Here is a 12,627-nt window from a genome sequence, read left to right on the forward strand (position 1 = left end):
CAGCAGTTAATTTCAACCTGCAGTTAAAAAGGCACTAGCTGTCAGTCAGTTTTCTCACCCAGCTCTATCCTGAAAAGAAAAACTGACAGATCACAGGAGCTTGCCTTTGTAAACCAATTCGGGAACTTTCATGCTTCTTATTTGTTAGGTTAAAGGTTAAATTGCTGACCTCTGCCCTCCTGCTTAGCAGCCTTTCCCTTTTTCTGTAAAGCTTTATTTTGGGGCTGTATTTACATGGATTAGTCTCTTTTCACGCTAAGAAGGAATCTGTTCACAGCCAAAGCCTTAGTTCTGGTTGTACAAAAAGCAGTCACAATTATTCAGCAGCAGACAATGACCATATTGTGGATTTACAAAAAAACCACCTCAGCCATGGCAAGTTCTGTCCTTGCTGCACAAAACAATAGAAGAAAAATCTTATCAAGCATTCAAGAGAAAGCAAACAAAGCAAGCCCACTGTGAACTTGATGAAGATGTCAAGCTCCTTTAAAAAAATATAAATCAACAAAAGAGTTTAAAGTCTTGTGAGTGAGACTTTCTGTGCTGCATTTTTCTGTCTAGTTAAACAGTGCCAGCAGTAGCAATGTAGTGCAGAGCAGTAAATACCTATGAAACAGAAAACCCTGTAGGCAGAAGTAGTTAAAGTATGAAGCAAAGAGGACAAACAACATATCTCTTCCCGCAAAATAAGTTACAGAAATGGAAGAACATTCAGTCATATTGACATTTTGGGGTTTTATTAAATGCAGCATCACCAGCTTAGAGGACGCCTAGATACGATTTATGATGACTTGCAATATGGCAGATTCAACATCTTTTCATAAAGCGAGTTTATCTTCAAACTGAGTTATGGATTTAATTGGTGTAAAAGCCAAACAAACCCATTCAGACACAACTACTTATTTGATCTGGACACTGCAGTCCTAGGAAGTTCTTTGTGAAAATCTTCCACCTTGTTTGTACTTACGATAAAAGTGATCAAATGGAAACAAAAAAAAAAAAAATCAAGGCATCAGCTTAGTAGAACTAGAATTCCCAAATATCACCTGTCTACTTAGATTTGGTTACTTTTCCAATCCTGCTTAAGGAAGTTTTGTTTAGCAACATAGTACTGTAAGGATGGGGTAGGGAAACTTGTGATCCCTGAATTACAGCACATGTTCAACAGAAAGCACTTATTTAATGACAAGAGACCTGAATTTGGCACTTCCTTTGTTATTCCAAAACCTTCAGTATATTTTGTTTCTCCATACAGAACAGGCAGACTTCAAGCAACAAAATGTTTTCACCTTAAAAGAAACAAAGGTTGCTCTGAGAGGTGTATGGATAAAGTTTACACACTCATGAACGAGCAGCTCTTAACTTAATACTACTCCGGTAAATTTACGTTCCAGAAAATACTTCATCTATATGGGATGTATGGCTCTATTATCTAAACTTACACCATATGACAAAAAGACAACAATAAGGAGCAGCAGCGCATCTATTTTGCAGACAGAAACCTGCTAGTTCTCTCTACCTGTGAAAGTCCTACCATGGAAACCATAGTGACAACTGTAGAATAATTTTAAGGCCCAAGCACATCATGACTTCTCCTAGTAGAGTTAAGTACTTCGATTAGTTTAAGTTATAACATTTGTGATCTACTGGGAAGGGGGGGAGGGAAAGAACTACTACAACACAAGGCTAGAACATGAAAAGTAAAGAAGGAAGTACTTAAACTACTCACAAGCTTCTAGTAGGAACAAGATTAGTAGTACATGCTACTCTCAAAGCCAATTCAAATGCAAATTTCTTCCTCTCTCTCAAACAATGATAAACTCCCTCAGAGTTAATAGTTTCCTTCTAAGATTCATCTCCCTTTTCAACTTAGTGGTATGTTTTTGAGAAAAGAAAGAAGCACATGGCGAGTCTTACAGCAAGACCTTTTAAATTCTATCATAAAAGAAGTAGTATAAACTACATTTCCTTCACTAATCCAGTGAACATTTGTTAAACTCTAACACACTTTGTCTATGCTATCGCATTTAGGCTTCTAACTTACCATGGGGTTTTTTTAAAAAAAGAAAGAAATCCTTTAGCTGTACTAAACCATTTTAGCCTTTTCCTTGAACACACAGCAAGAATTTATGCTACACTCACAAAAAGATGAAAGATGAGGTCCTTGGAGAGAAAGGTCTTTTGGTATACTACATGGTAAAGCTACAGATTTGACATACTTTTATAATGTCTGCTTTGGCAAGAACACAAAAACCCCACACAAAAGCATGCTACCTCCTCCCAGACAGGGGTGTAGGGAGGTGTCTTTATCTTGAGAGCATTTACTTTCAAATGTTCATACTTTAGAGACTATTTTGATCAGTTACTTTAGACTAACAAATTCTCTCTTTCTGCATGAACAGTTTGACAGTCAGACTACACTGCTCCTCACAGCCCCATCTAACGAGATAGGAACTTTGGCTGAGGTCCAGCAAGATCCTTAAATTTGTCACATCTCATTTCTGAGGAATGATTCGCAGTAGTTTTAAGATCATGAAGGGCTTCGAAAACTGAAAGATTTCTTAAGTAGTCGTATGATTTCATTTTCTTTATATAGGTATTTGAACTAAAACTGTGTGTGCATTTTTTTCACTTCTGCATCTCAAAAAAACCCAAAACAATCTTGTAGCTAACACTTAGAAAACAGTTCCAATGCACTTTACTTGCAAGCACATGTGTCAATAGTATAGAACTGAATTTCTAGAGGTGCTTAAGCCAGGTTAAGCAGTTATAATTAGTAAAACCAATAGAATTTCCTTGTAATTTACTGCCTTAATTTCTGGATGCCATGACAAATACACAAGCCCTCAATTAGAAGGACTTCACAGTCTCATAAAATGCATTTTCCCTTCTTATACATGGAGTTTAAAAATGGGAAAAGAAATCCAGTAAAATAGTTGTACTTCATACAAAGCATCTCAACCCACCGCACGTAACAATTCCAGTCAATGAGGCAAGATCATGCACCAAAGATACAGACTTATCATCAAAACTTAACTTCAGCTTTATTTACTTAGGACTGTGATGTTTTATGGAACACACGCTGCCCAAACACCAAAGAACTTAGCATTTCCAGCTAAGATTATGTATTTTCATTCAATTTTAGAAATTTTTCATGTGCCAGAAAGAGACAAACCACCAATGCTGAGCACAGATGATCATTATTTTTAAACCACCTAGAGGGCAAAGGACAGAAAGATCACAGCTGAGCTGATCCTGTGATCACTTCCTTTCTCTGTTCACAAATTTCACTGTGGTTTGGCAGAGTTCTGCCTGGATTGGAATAAATCAACATTAGTTTTTTCGATTTCTTCAGTTTCAATGAAATTTTCCTCTCCGTACCTTTTTGAAAAAACGTCCTCCAGATGATCCTGAAGTTTACATTTCCAGGAATCAAATCATAGTATCATAGGATAATTCAGGCAGGAACGGACCTTGGGAGGTCTCCAGTCCAACCTCCTGCCCAAAGAAGGGCCAGGTATGAGGTCAGGCTGCAATTGTTCAGGCTGCAATCCAGTTGGGTCTTGAAAATCTCCAAGGATGGGGACTGTACAACCTCTGAGTGACCTGGTCCAATATCTGACCATCCTCAGGGGAGTACATTCTGGATTTTCAGTCAGAACACCTCTTGATTCAATCTATGTCATTGCCTCTTGTCCTCCTACCACTCACCACTGTGAAGAGTCTGGACACCTTCCATAGGTATGGAAGGCTGCTGTTCAGATTCCATGAAGTCTTCTCTAGGCTGAACAAGTGAAGCACTAGCAACCACTCCTCACAGCGCAAGTGCTGTGGCTCACTCATCATCCTGGTGGCCCTCCACTGAACTTGTTCCAGTTTATCCATGTCTTTCTTGGAGCCCAAAACATATTTTTTCCTTCCGCAGTCAACTGTCTTAGTAACTTAAAGGAAGCCTTCTATATGACAGTCAACAGATAATGCTGCTTTCATTAATTTCAGAAGTTATTAACCAAATAAACATTTAATGCAAGATTGTTAATCATTACATGAGCCATAAAACTACTTGAATGTACAATTGTCTGACAGTAGTTAATAATAACACAAGTCATTATCTCCCATTTCAGCAAGATTCACATGAACTATGAAATATATTGAAGATTTTAATTGCAGTCGACTTTTAACAGCCACATGGAAAACATCCTTTGCTACAAAAAACCTTTTCAATAAAACAAAGCAGAGGCGTGTTCTACCATCCCACAAGCCAAGCAAGCTCCTATACTAGCACTGTTACAGCTCTGGAGCAATCCATTCTCCTCAAGACTATGTCAGAAGACAGATACAAGAATTAAGAGCATTAAGTGACCAATTGCACTATTATACTAGACACTTTAAAACCAAAAAATTGTTGGGAAAAATATTTTAAAAAATTATGCAAAGAGAATTAATAACTTCAGAGTGAGTTATTAAAAATTATTAAAACAACTTTTTTTACTCACTAAAAATGATTTCTGAAGATTTTGCACATACAATTACACACAAGAAACCTAAAAACTCAACTAAGTGAAACTCCCACAGAATCAGTTGGTTTATAGAACAAAATGTATACTAAATTCTCCAATTAAAAACCTGTAAAGTAGTTTCCATGCTTTTTAACCCACCTTCCCACAGCAGGGAATTAATCCCTCCAGGGGAATGCAAACAAACTTCAAAGAGAAGATTATACCCAGACACTAGTACTGTACAATGTAATGTTTATGGTCAAATTTGTTCAGATTTTCTGGCACTAGAATCCAGGTCAGATGTGCAGAAACAAAGACCAGTTATTAAAAGGGCTCCTGCAGTGACATCAAATAGTCGTGATGGCATAGAGCAGGAAGACAAGCCAAAACTGTATTCCAGTTACAACTCCTATGGAGGCCTTGGCAGTAACGGAAAGAGTTGCAGCTATCAGACTTTCACCGACTGTAACAAACAAATACAGATATAAAAGAAATGGCTTTCCAGTCAATAAAATACAAAACTCCTTCCTGTTGGTTCATTGCACAATACACACATGATCATTTCATGAACAACAGAAGTGATATTGCATCACTATGTGCTGACTCTTCATAATAATCTAATTGTCATATTCCTCCTTTTCATAACATTCTGGAGACTGATCTCACAAGACAATATCTTAAATTAAATTCTGGAATTAACAATTTTAACCTTTGCTTTTCCTGCTTATTTGATCAAGTTTAGAAAAAAAGTGGAATCGGAAATTCCCCAATATACTTACCTGTTGGTTTCCGCAGTCATGGGACTTCTCTAGCATAAACGTAGGAATACTTATCAGAAATAATATTATAGAAATGCACTTGTATAATTACAGCTTGATAACATTGGCTGGTGAAAATAGCTACTCAAATCCCATGCTGCTTTCCTGCTTCATTTCTAGATAAAATCATTTGATCAATGGAAGAACTCTGGGAGGAGATGAAAATATTTCTATAGACAAGTAAGAAAGAGGAAGTAAAAATAAACTCTGCACAAGAAGTTTTAGAGCATTTTTTTTGTTTTAAAACTCCCCATTCCTGACACTGGCAGCAAATACAAATCTGAAAATTCATTTATTTTTTTTAACCTAAGAAGTAAGAGTAATTTTTATTTCAAAAGACAAACGAGGCAAAACAGTCAAAGAAACAATAAAATTGCCCACAATCGGGGCAAAGGTAAGACTTTACCATTTATAGCCCTAACTATAAAAGATCCTGCAGAACCAGTAATTAAGATATCATTTAAAAAGTGATAAAAATCCAGAACAGCATAATATTAAGTATACTACACTATCTCACAATGCATGGTTATTATGAATTATTTTAGACAATAAATAGGTAGAATTACAAAAAAGAGCAAAACAGTACCTTTCCCAATGCAACCGATTCCTGAGCAGGTTACTTCTGCGTACACTTCAAAGGCAGTTTCTGGATGTTGTCTGAAAGAAGAAAAAAAAAAAGCATTCAGCCCCTTCAGAATGTTTTTCCAAGTGAGTTTTCAATTACTCAGTTAAAAAGGGCTCTAAGAATGCACACGTTGCAATGACAATCTGATAAGGTCTATGTCTTGGTTTATTGTCTGTGATGATTGCACATTGGATCTCTCTGCCTTACTAGCACTGAGCTCTGGCGGGGACTCAGATGAGTCACTATGAGCAGGTTGTCTAAAACTCCCACAAAAAAACAAGGAATCAAAACAATAGAAATGAAGCACACAGAACCTTTAAGTCAATTGAGTTGTTGTGACTAGTCTGCGTGTCTAGATACTAACAAATCACAGGCCTATCATTCACAGCTTTGCCAGAAAAAGAAAACCATGATGCTGATATCACTTTTCAGATTGCTACTCAGAGAGAAACCGCAGTTATCGCAGCTCTTGGCCATATCAGTAATCTTGATTATATGTGCAATTCACAAAAGCAAGTTCTTCTTATTTCAACTTTACTTTCAAACGAGAAAATAAATCACCTTTGTGCTAAATACAGGAATTTTTTTCAGAAAAAAAAATAATCCTGAATACCCTTTTCAAGAAACTGAATACAGAGTCACATTGTCCAACGTGGGACAAACAACTCGGATTCACATTTTCATTTTTGTGACCCTTGAGTTCAACTTTATGACACTTATTTACTCAGGAAAAAGGGGAAAAAAAAGAAGCTGAAGTCAAGAGGATGCAAAGTCATTTTATGCGTACATTACTAGGGAACTTATAAGAGGTTGTATTTAGGATGAAGACAGTTCCCTTCTTTAATACCTGTCAAAATATTTCTACCTCTTTGTCAATAAAAGGCCATGCTGAAGAGTATTACAAACACACAAGCTTCACCTCATGAGATTCCAGAGTCTTAAAACCCAGAAAGCTGCCAGATGCATGTGAAATAAGGAAATAACTGCAATAGCCAAAAACTATATCAACTGAGCTACAAAATGCAAATGAAGCTTGAGGGAAGAAACTTATTCTGCTCCAGAGTTATAAATATACCAGTAATAAAAGTAAAAACTTAATGATATATGGCTTAATAATAATAAAAAGAAATTTAGCGTACATTTCCAGTTCTTTAATGTGACTCCACAGGTGAAACGCTGGAATTAAGTTTCCTAAGGACTGTGTAAAGGCAGCAGGTGATTATATACAGAAGCTATTTTCAGTTAAATTCCTGACTCTAACAATTGTACCTACTCCAAAATGTTTTATGAGATTAAAGAGAGCCACACATTAGACTGTAATTGTTTAGTTACTGCAGTAAGGATTTTGTAAGTCTGAACATGTGACATTTTATTCGTCGATTTTCTGGTTAAAACCAAGGATCAAACCCGCATAATTACAGCTCTAAATTTATGTCTGCTTGCAGAGTGATAATATTATCTCCGATGTGTTAATGTAAACTATCTAACATTAGAAAATTATTGAGGTATAATTAACCTGGGAATTTTGTTAGCTGCCTTACAGCTAAGGATTAAAATAGTGACAAAAACCATATATACATATCTGCTAGAATTCCTACCTGAATAATAATTTAAAAACTGAAACTCATCTTACCCAACATCTCAAACCAAGCATATGAACATGTCAAGGAGTTCAGCCTACTCTTCAGAGAATTTCTGTTATTTTTAATCCTACTTTAGCACCAAAAGAGATTAAATAAAATGTTTCTAACCATGCCACAGGCCCGCTCAGTGTAACTCGAGTGGCTCTAAGCCAAACTCCACACCTATTTAAATCAACAGCAGAGCTACATGGGTTTCAGTAGCGTAGGATCACACTCTGCAGTTTTACAGAGCACCTCTCAGGAGCAACAATGGTTCACAATTCAATTAACAGTAATTTAATTTGCCACCAGTTCCCAACTGCTTTGCCTTAAGCAACCATTTTTTTTTCAGAGAACTACATTCAAAAGTTACAAGAAATACGAAATCAACACATCAACTATTATTTTGCAGTATAAAACAACTTTGCACAATTCTCTCTGTGCTACTTAAGAGTTTCTGCATAGAAGCTGCTTCGAATATTGAGTTTCTTAGATAGAGTTACATTCCTACAGTCACGGTACAGGATGAGGATGAAATGATACCCATAGAACACCAGAAGTGTATTTTTCCTTTCATACATATTACTGTGCAGACTTATCTTATGCTCCTTGTTTATGATTTTATTTTTAGCACCCCGTTTCCTTAATTAAATGTTCATAAATTTTATAATATTTTTACAGCTAAGGGATTAAACAACAAACATCTTTTTAGTACTATGTTAGAGTCCGCATTCAAATTCTTCAGTGAAAGCACCGTATAACACAGCTGGCAAGAGCACTTACTATACACCAAAACTTTCAGAAAAAAAGACATTAAAATTTGCATCTTAGTATTCCACGACAAACACCCCCTTATTTGTATGAACAGCAAAATTAAAGTAGCTTTGCCAAGTCAGAAACTTGGTATTAAAGGCTGCATTCAACAAGCTGACACCTCTGTACGAGAATGAAGTCATTGTCAAATTCTGAATACTTTATAACTTTGCAGTGGAATTAAGGAAACAAGGCACCGTGAGACTTGATACTGTTCACAAATGCAGCATAAACACGCATTATAACATGCATATTTGGCAATCCAGTTTTATGACTACTGAACCACCCTGCAGACATCTAATGCCACCTGTGCACTGTACTGAAACCCCAACCCACTGAAGCCATACAAGCATTATAACCTTAAACACATGCACACACAGTTTTCTTTCCTCCCAACAGCCTCCAAATAACCACCTAAAAACCCATGGTCAGTTATCAAGTGAACATACAGATGCAATATAAAAGTACATAGTAACCCTTTTATTTGGTATCTGGATCATTTCAGAAGGAATTGCAGTACTTTGCTAAATAGAAAATTAAGAAGGAGTTGTATGAGAAAAGAATGCTCTTGTGATAAATGCTAGTTGTATGGATCACTTCCAATCTCTCTAATGCAGAAATAGCCTAAGTATCAAAGCAATCCATAAAGAAATTCAGTTTTACATTGCAGTAATATAAATATTTTAAATAAGAGATTTCTGCACCTTTTACAATCAAAATTATTAGTTTTTCCTAAATTGCAAGAGATTCGTGCAGAATAAAATTAAATAAAGTTTTTTTCTAAAACTGTATGTATGGAAGTACATCCTCTGTGTATCTAAAGCCACTGTTTGAATTTTGTCAGGAGCATTTTTTTCTACACATATGAAAATGCAATAGCACTTATGACAGAAAGTATCATTCCACTTCAAAACTGAGACACGAGAGAAGCCTGTTTGATAATTAGCTGTCTTGTAACAAGACTTGGTTGCTCAACTCTTGCTGAAAAAAGTGATTAGCGGGAACCTGTAATTGCTAGTTCAGTTTAGAAATCGCACCTCAAACCCTGATTAATTTCCATATATTTAACTTTTTCTGCCTGGCATTCCCTAGGTAGACTGTATTAAATTTCAGTGTATAGCAAACTTTATGTTAACTTTTCTGAAAGCATTCCCAGATTAATATTAGGGATCTCTTCTGTCATCACTGAAACACAACTGCCTCTGGAAAGAAGCATGCCAAGTTTTTCTATGGTGCAATGCAATTCTGCTGAACAGATTGACACATGATTTAAAAACAAAACAACAAAAAAAACCCAAAACCCCCCTCCCTCTTTTACAATGTCTTGAGAACTGAGGGCTCCAAGAAGCAACAGCAGCCAGAGTCCTATTCTACATTACCTCACTGGCAGAGTGCCTTGCACATATATTATGACATGCTCCAACACGAAGCTTAACACAGCACTGTAACCCAATACTCAATTTACCTTTTTTTTCGCCTGCAGCTATGCACAAGCCAAAAGCTTACAGGATTGATGGCAACTTCTTGATCTCTTTCCCTTCAGTCTGATGTAACTACTGATAATTTCCTCTAAGCCATCTTTCACTCAACTCATTACTATACATCAATCAAAAATACAACTGACACATAAGTCCAGGTTTCCTGCAGAGTATATCACAGTGCGTGCAAGTGATCACGTGCCAAGTAACATCCCTCATAATTATCAATCTATAGCAACAAGCAAGAGTTCCAACTACTGGATTTTTGCTAGAGCTCCAACGCATCACTAAAGGAGGTATGCAAGATATATAAGAAATATGCCTCAGTATAGCCAATTATAAAATAGTTTTCTCATTCACGGTCCTTGTGCCCCAGTAAGGGAGCTACTTGTCAACCTGAAATTCACTGCAGGGCTCAACATCCAGCTCTGACTCAGACAGGCTCTCACATTCTTTATCTATTTCAAGATTGTTTTGAAATGTTGTCCTTACTGTACTTGGGCACAGCATTCTGTTCAAAGTAGGAAAAAAAACCAATTTATTAATTGCTGCTCAAGGCAAAGTTACTTAACCACACAATGGACAAAATACTTTCTCACAGATTCCAAAAAAATGAAAAGTGATGCTTATATGGGGTTATCACCTACATTTTCTTAGTGACAGAGAAAGACACAGGCTTTAATCCTGAAAAACACCTTCACACTGAAACAGACTTTGCACAGAAAAAGTCCTCAAGTCCACTGGCTGCAACAAATACTTCCAACTGCTACATCTCCGTGAGGTCTGTGGTGAAGTGTCTCATCTAAGCGTTTACATTCACTAAAGTGTATGCAAAACCATTAAAGGTCAAATGAGCAATCAAAACCCCAAAGATCATAAACACAGCTTGTGGATTCAGCATGACCACAAAAGAAACTCTGTTTTATGCGAGCATCAGCCTTTTAATCGATTTAAGATAAGGTCACCATCAGAAGTGCCCCAAGCAAGCGTGAGAGCTGGAAGAGGGAAGGTGTAAGTTACAGACTTAACCTGCATTGCTGTCAATATAGTAACCGTTTTAGAGTCTACTTGTATTTGAGTGCAAGGCAACAGTTTAAATAGTTTATCAGACTTTGATTTTTTTGTAGCAACAGCTAAGATGCACTTGGCAAAGAAGTGCAGGAATTAACCCCACACTATCTTCTGAAGAAGGAAGGTTGCTTTCTGGAACCAACCAGTCACCTCAGGGCTACCAGTACAGGCCCTCCTGTTCCACTTACATTTTCCTACAGTGCCTGGCCGGACAGGCACACATTTATGTCTACATAGCCTATGGGCTTGGGAACATGAAGATTCATCATCTCAGTAAGGACATTAGAAACTAATTCTCATCCAGTCTCCCATTCCAGTTAAACAAAAGAGGCGAAAAGTTAAAGCCCTACGTGATCTGAAACAACTCGGTGTCCAAGAAGGAAAAGCAACTGTTCAATAGCACCTACTGAAGCAGCTTGATGAGACACCAGCTAACAGGATGCCTCCACTCTGTCACACAAGGATGTCAGCACTGCTTGCTTGGTGATGGCTTTAATGCACCTCTACACGTCTCAGAGGAACTGAATGTGTCTGGAACAGCATATGGATGAGCTGAGATCCTTAGTGTGATCATACCAAACATAACAACAGGGCTTAACCAATAAATCAACTCTCAGGTTTTCCGAAAGTTAAAAAAAAAACAGAGAACACGGAGCTGCAGGCCCAGCATACTTGCTCCACTCTTCTCCTTCCCCCTGATCCCTTTGATAATGTACTTTCCAGACATCATACCTGGACTGTCCACCTTCCCCTCGGCAGGCTCTAACCGGTCAGGAGGCTCTGGGCTCCCCCGGCCCCCGCACACTCCGAAGGGGCGCTCCGAGCTGGCGGCGGCTCCCCACTCCCGCAGCCGCAGCCCTGTCCCCCCGCCCCGGCCGCCCCAGAACCGCACTCAGCGAGGGGACAAGGGAGCAGCTCGGGGCCTGCCCCGCCGCCGGGGCCCGCAGGCCCGCTCGAGGACCCCCCTGCTCCCCGGCCCCGCCGCTCTCCCGAGGGCCGGCGAACCCGCGGGGAGGGGGCTGGGGGTCACTCACTTGATCCTGGATCCCATGGTCTCTGGGGGCCCGCATAGGCCCGGGCTGGAGAGGGAAAGCGAGGGGCCGCGCTCTGTCCGCCGCTCGCCCCCTCACTCCATCCCGGCCGGCGCCGCCGTCGCCCCGGCCGAGTCACGGCGCGCGGGGGATGCCGGGAGCTGTAGTGCCCGGCGGCGGGAACGGCCGCCTGCGCGCGCAGCCGCAGCCCCACCCCCACCCCGGCGCGCGCCCCCGCTGCCCTCAGGCGGGAGAGCCGCCCCCCCCCCCCGCCCCGTTCCCGCCTCAGCCGCCCCTCAGGCACCGGCAGCGCCGCCTCAGCCGCGGCTCCTCAAGCGCCGGCCGCCCCCACCGCAGCCGCCCGTCACCCCCCGCCTCAGCTGCTCCTCAGACACCGGTTGCTCCCGTCCCCTCGGGCACCGGGAGCCCCCCGCTGCGGTCTCCTCTCAGGCAGCGGCCGCCGCCGCTCCCGAGGCACCGCCGATCGGTCTCCCCGGAGGAGCCGCCTCGCTGCCCGCCACGGGGCCGCAGGAACGGCATCGCCGCCCCCCGCCCCGAGCAGAACCGGAGACCTTAGCGACCCGCGGGGCCGCGTCCAGGCCGGAGCGGGGGAGCCCTGCCCGGGGGGACGGCGGAACCGCGGCCTGGGGGCCACAGCGCGAGGCACCGA

The 12,627-nt window shown here is 40.3% G+C and overlaps 1 protein-coding gene across 10 annotated transcripts in view; it reads right to left on the reverse strand.

Moving 5' to 3' along the window:
• Positions 1–12,095, reverse strand: part of DENND1A (DENN domain containing 1A) — a 175,661-nt gene extending 163,566 nt beyond the window's left edge. For all 10 annotated transcript variants that reach the window (XM_069873541.1, XM_069873537.1, XM_069873540.1 and 7 more), the window contains exons 1-2: positions 11,961–12,095; positions 5,904–5,974 (exon numbers count right to left, since the gene is read on the reverse strand). In XM_069873541.1, the coding sequence (XP_069729642.1) occupies positions 5,904–5,974; positions 11,961–11,977 (88 nt within the window). In that variant the 5' untranslated portion in view covers positions 11,978–12,095. The remainder of the gene's footprint in view (positions 1–5,903; positions 5,975–11,960) is intronic.
• Between the last annotated feature and the right edge of the window lie 532 nt (positions 12,096–12,627).

The sequence above is a fragment of the Phaenicophaeus curvirostris genome, chromosome 20 (genome assembly GCF_032191515.1).
Source record: "Phaenicophaeus curvirostris isolate KB17595 chromosome 20, BPBGC_Pcur_1.0, whole genome shotgun sequence".
Taxonomy (NCBI): Eukaryota; Metazoa; Chordata; class Aves; order Cuculiformes; family Cuculidae; genus Phaenicophaeus; species Phaenicophaeus curvirostris.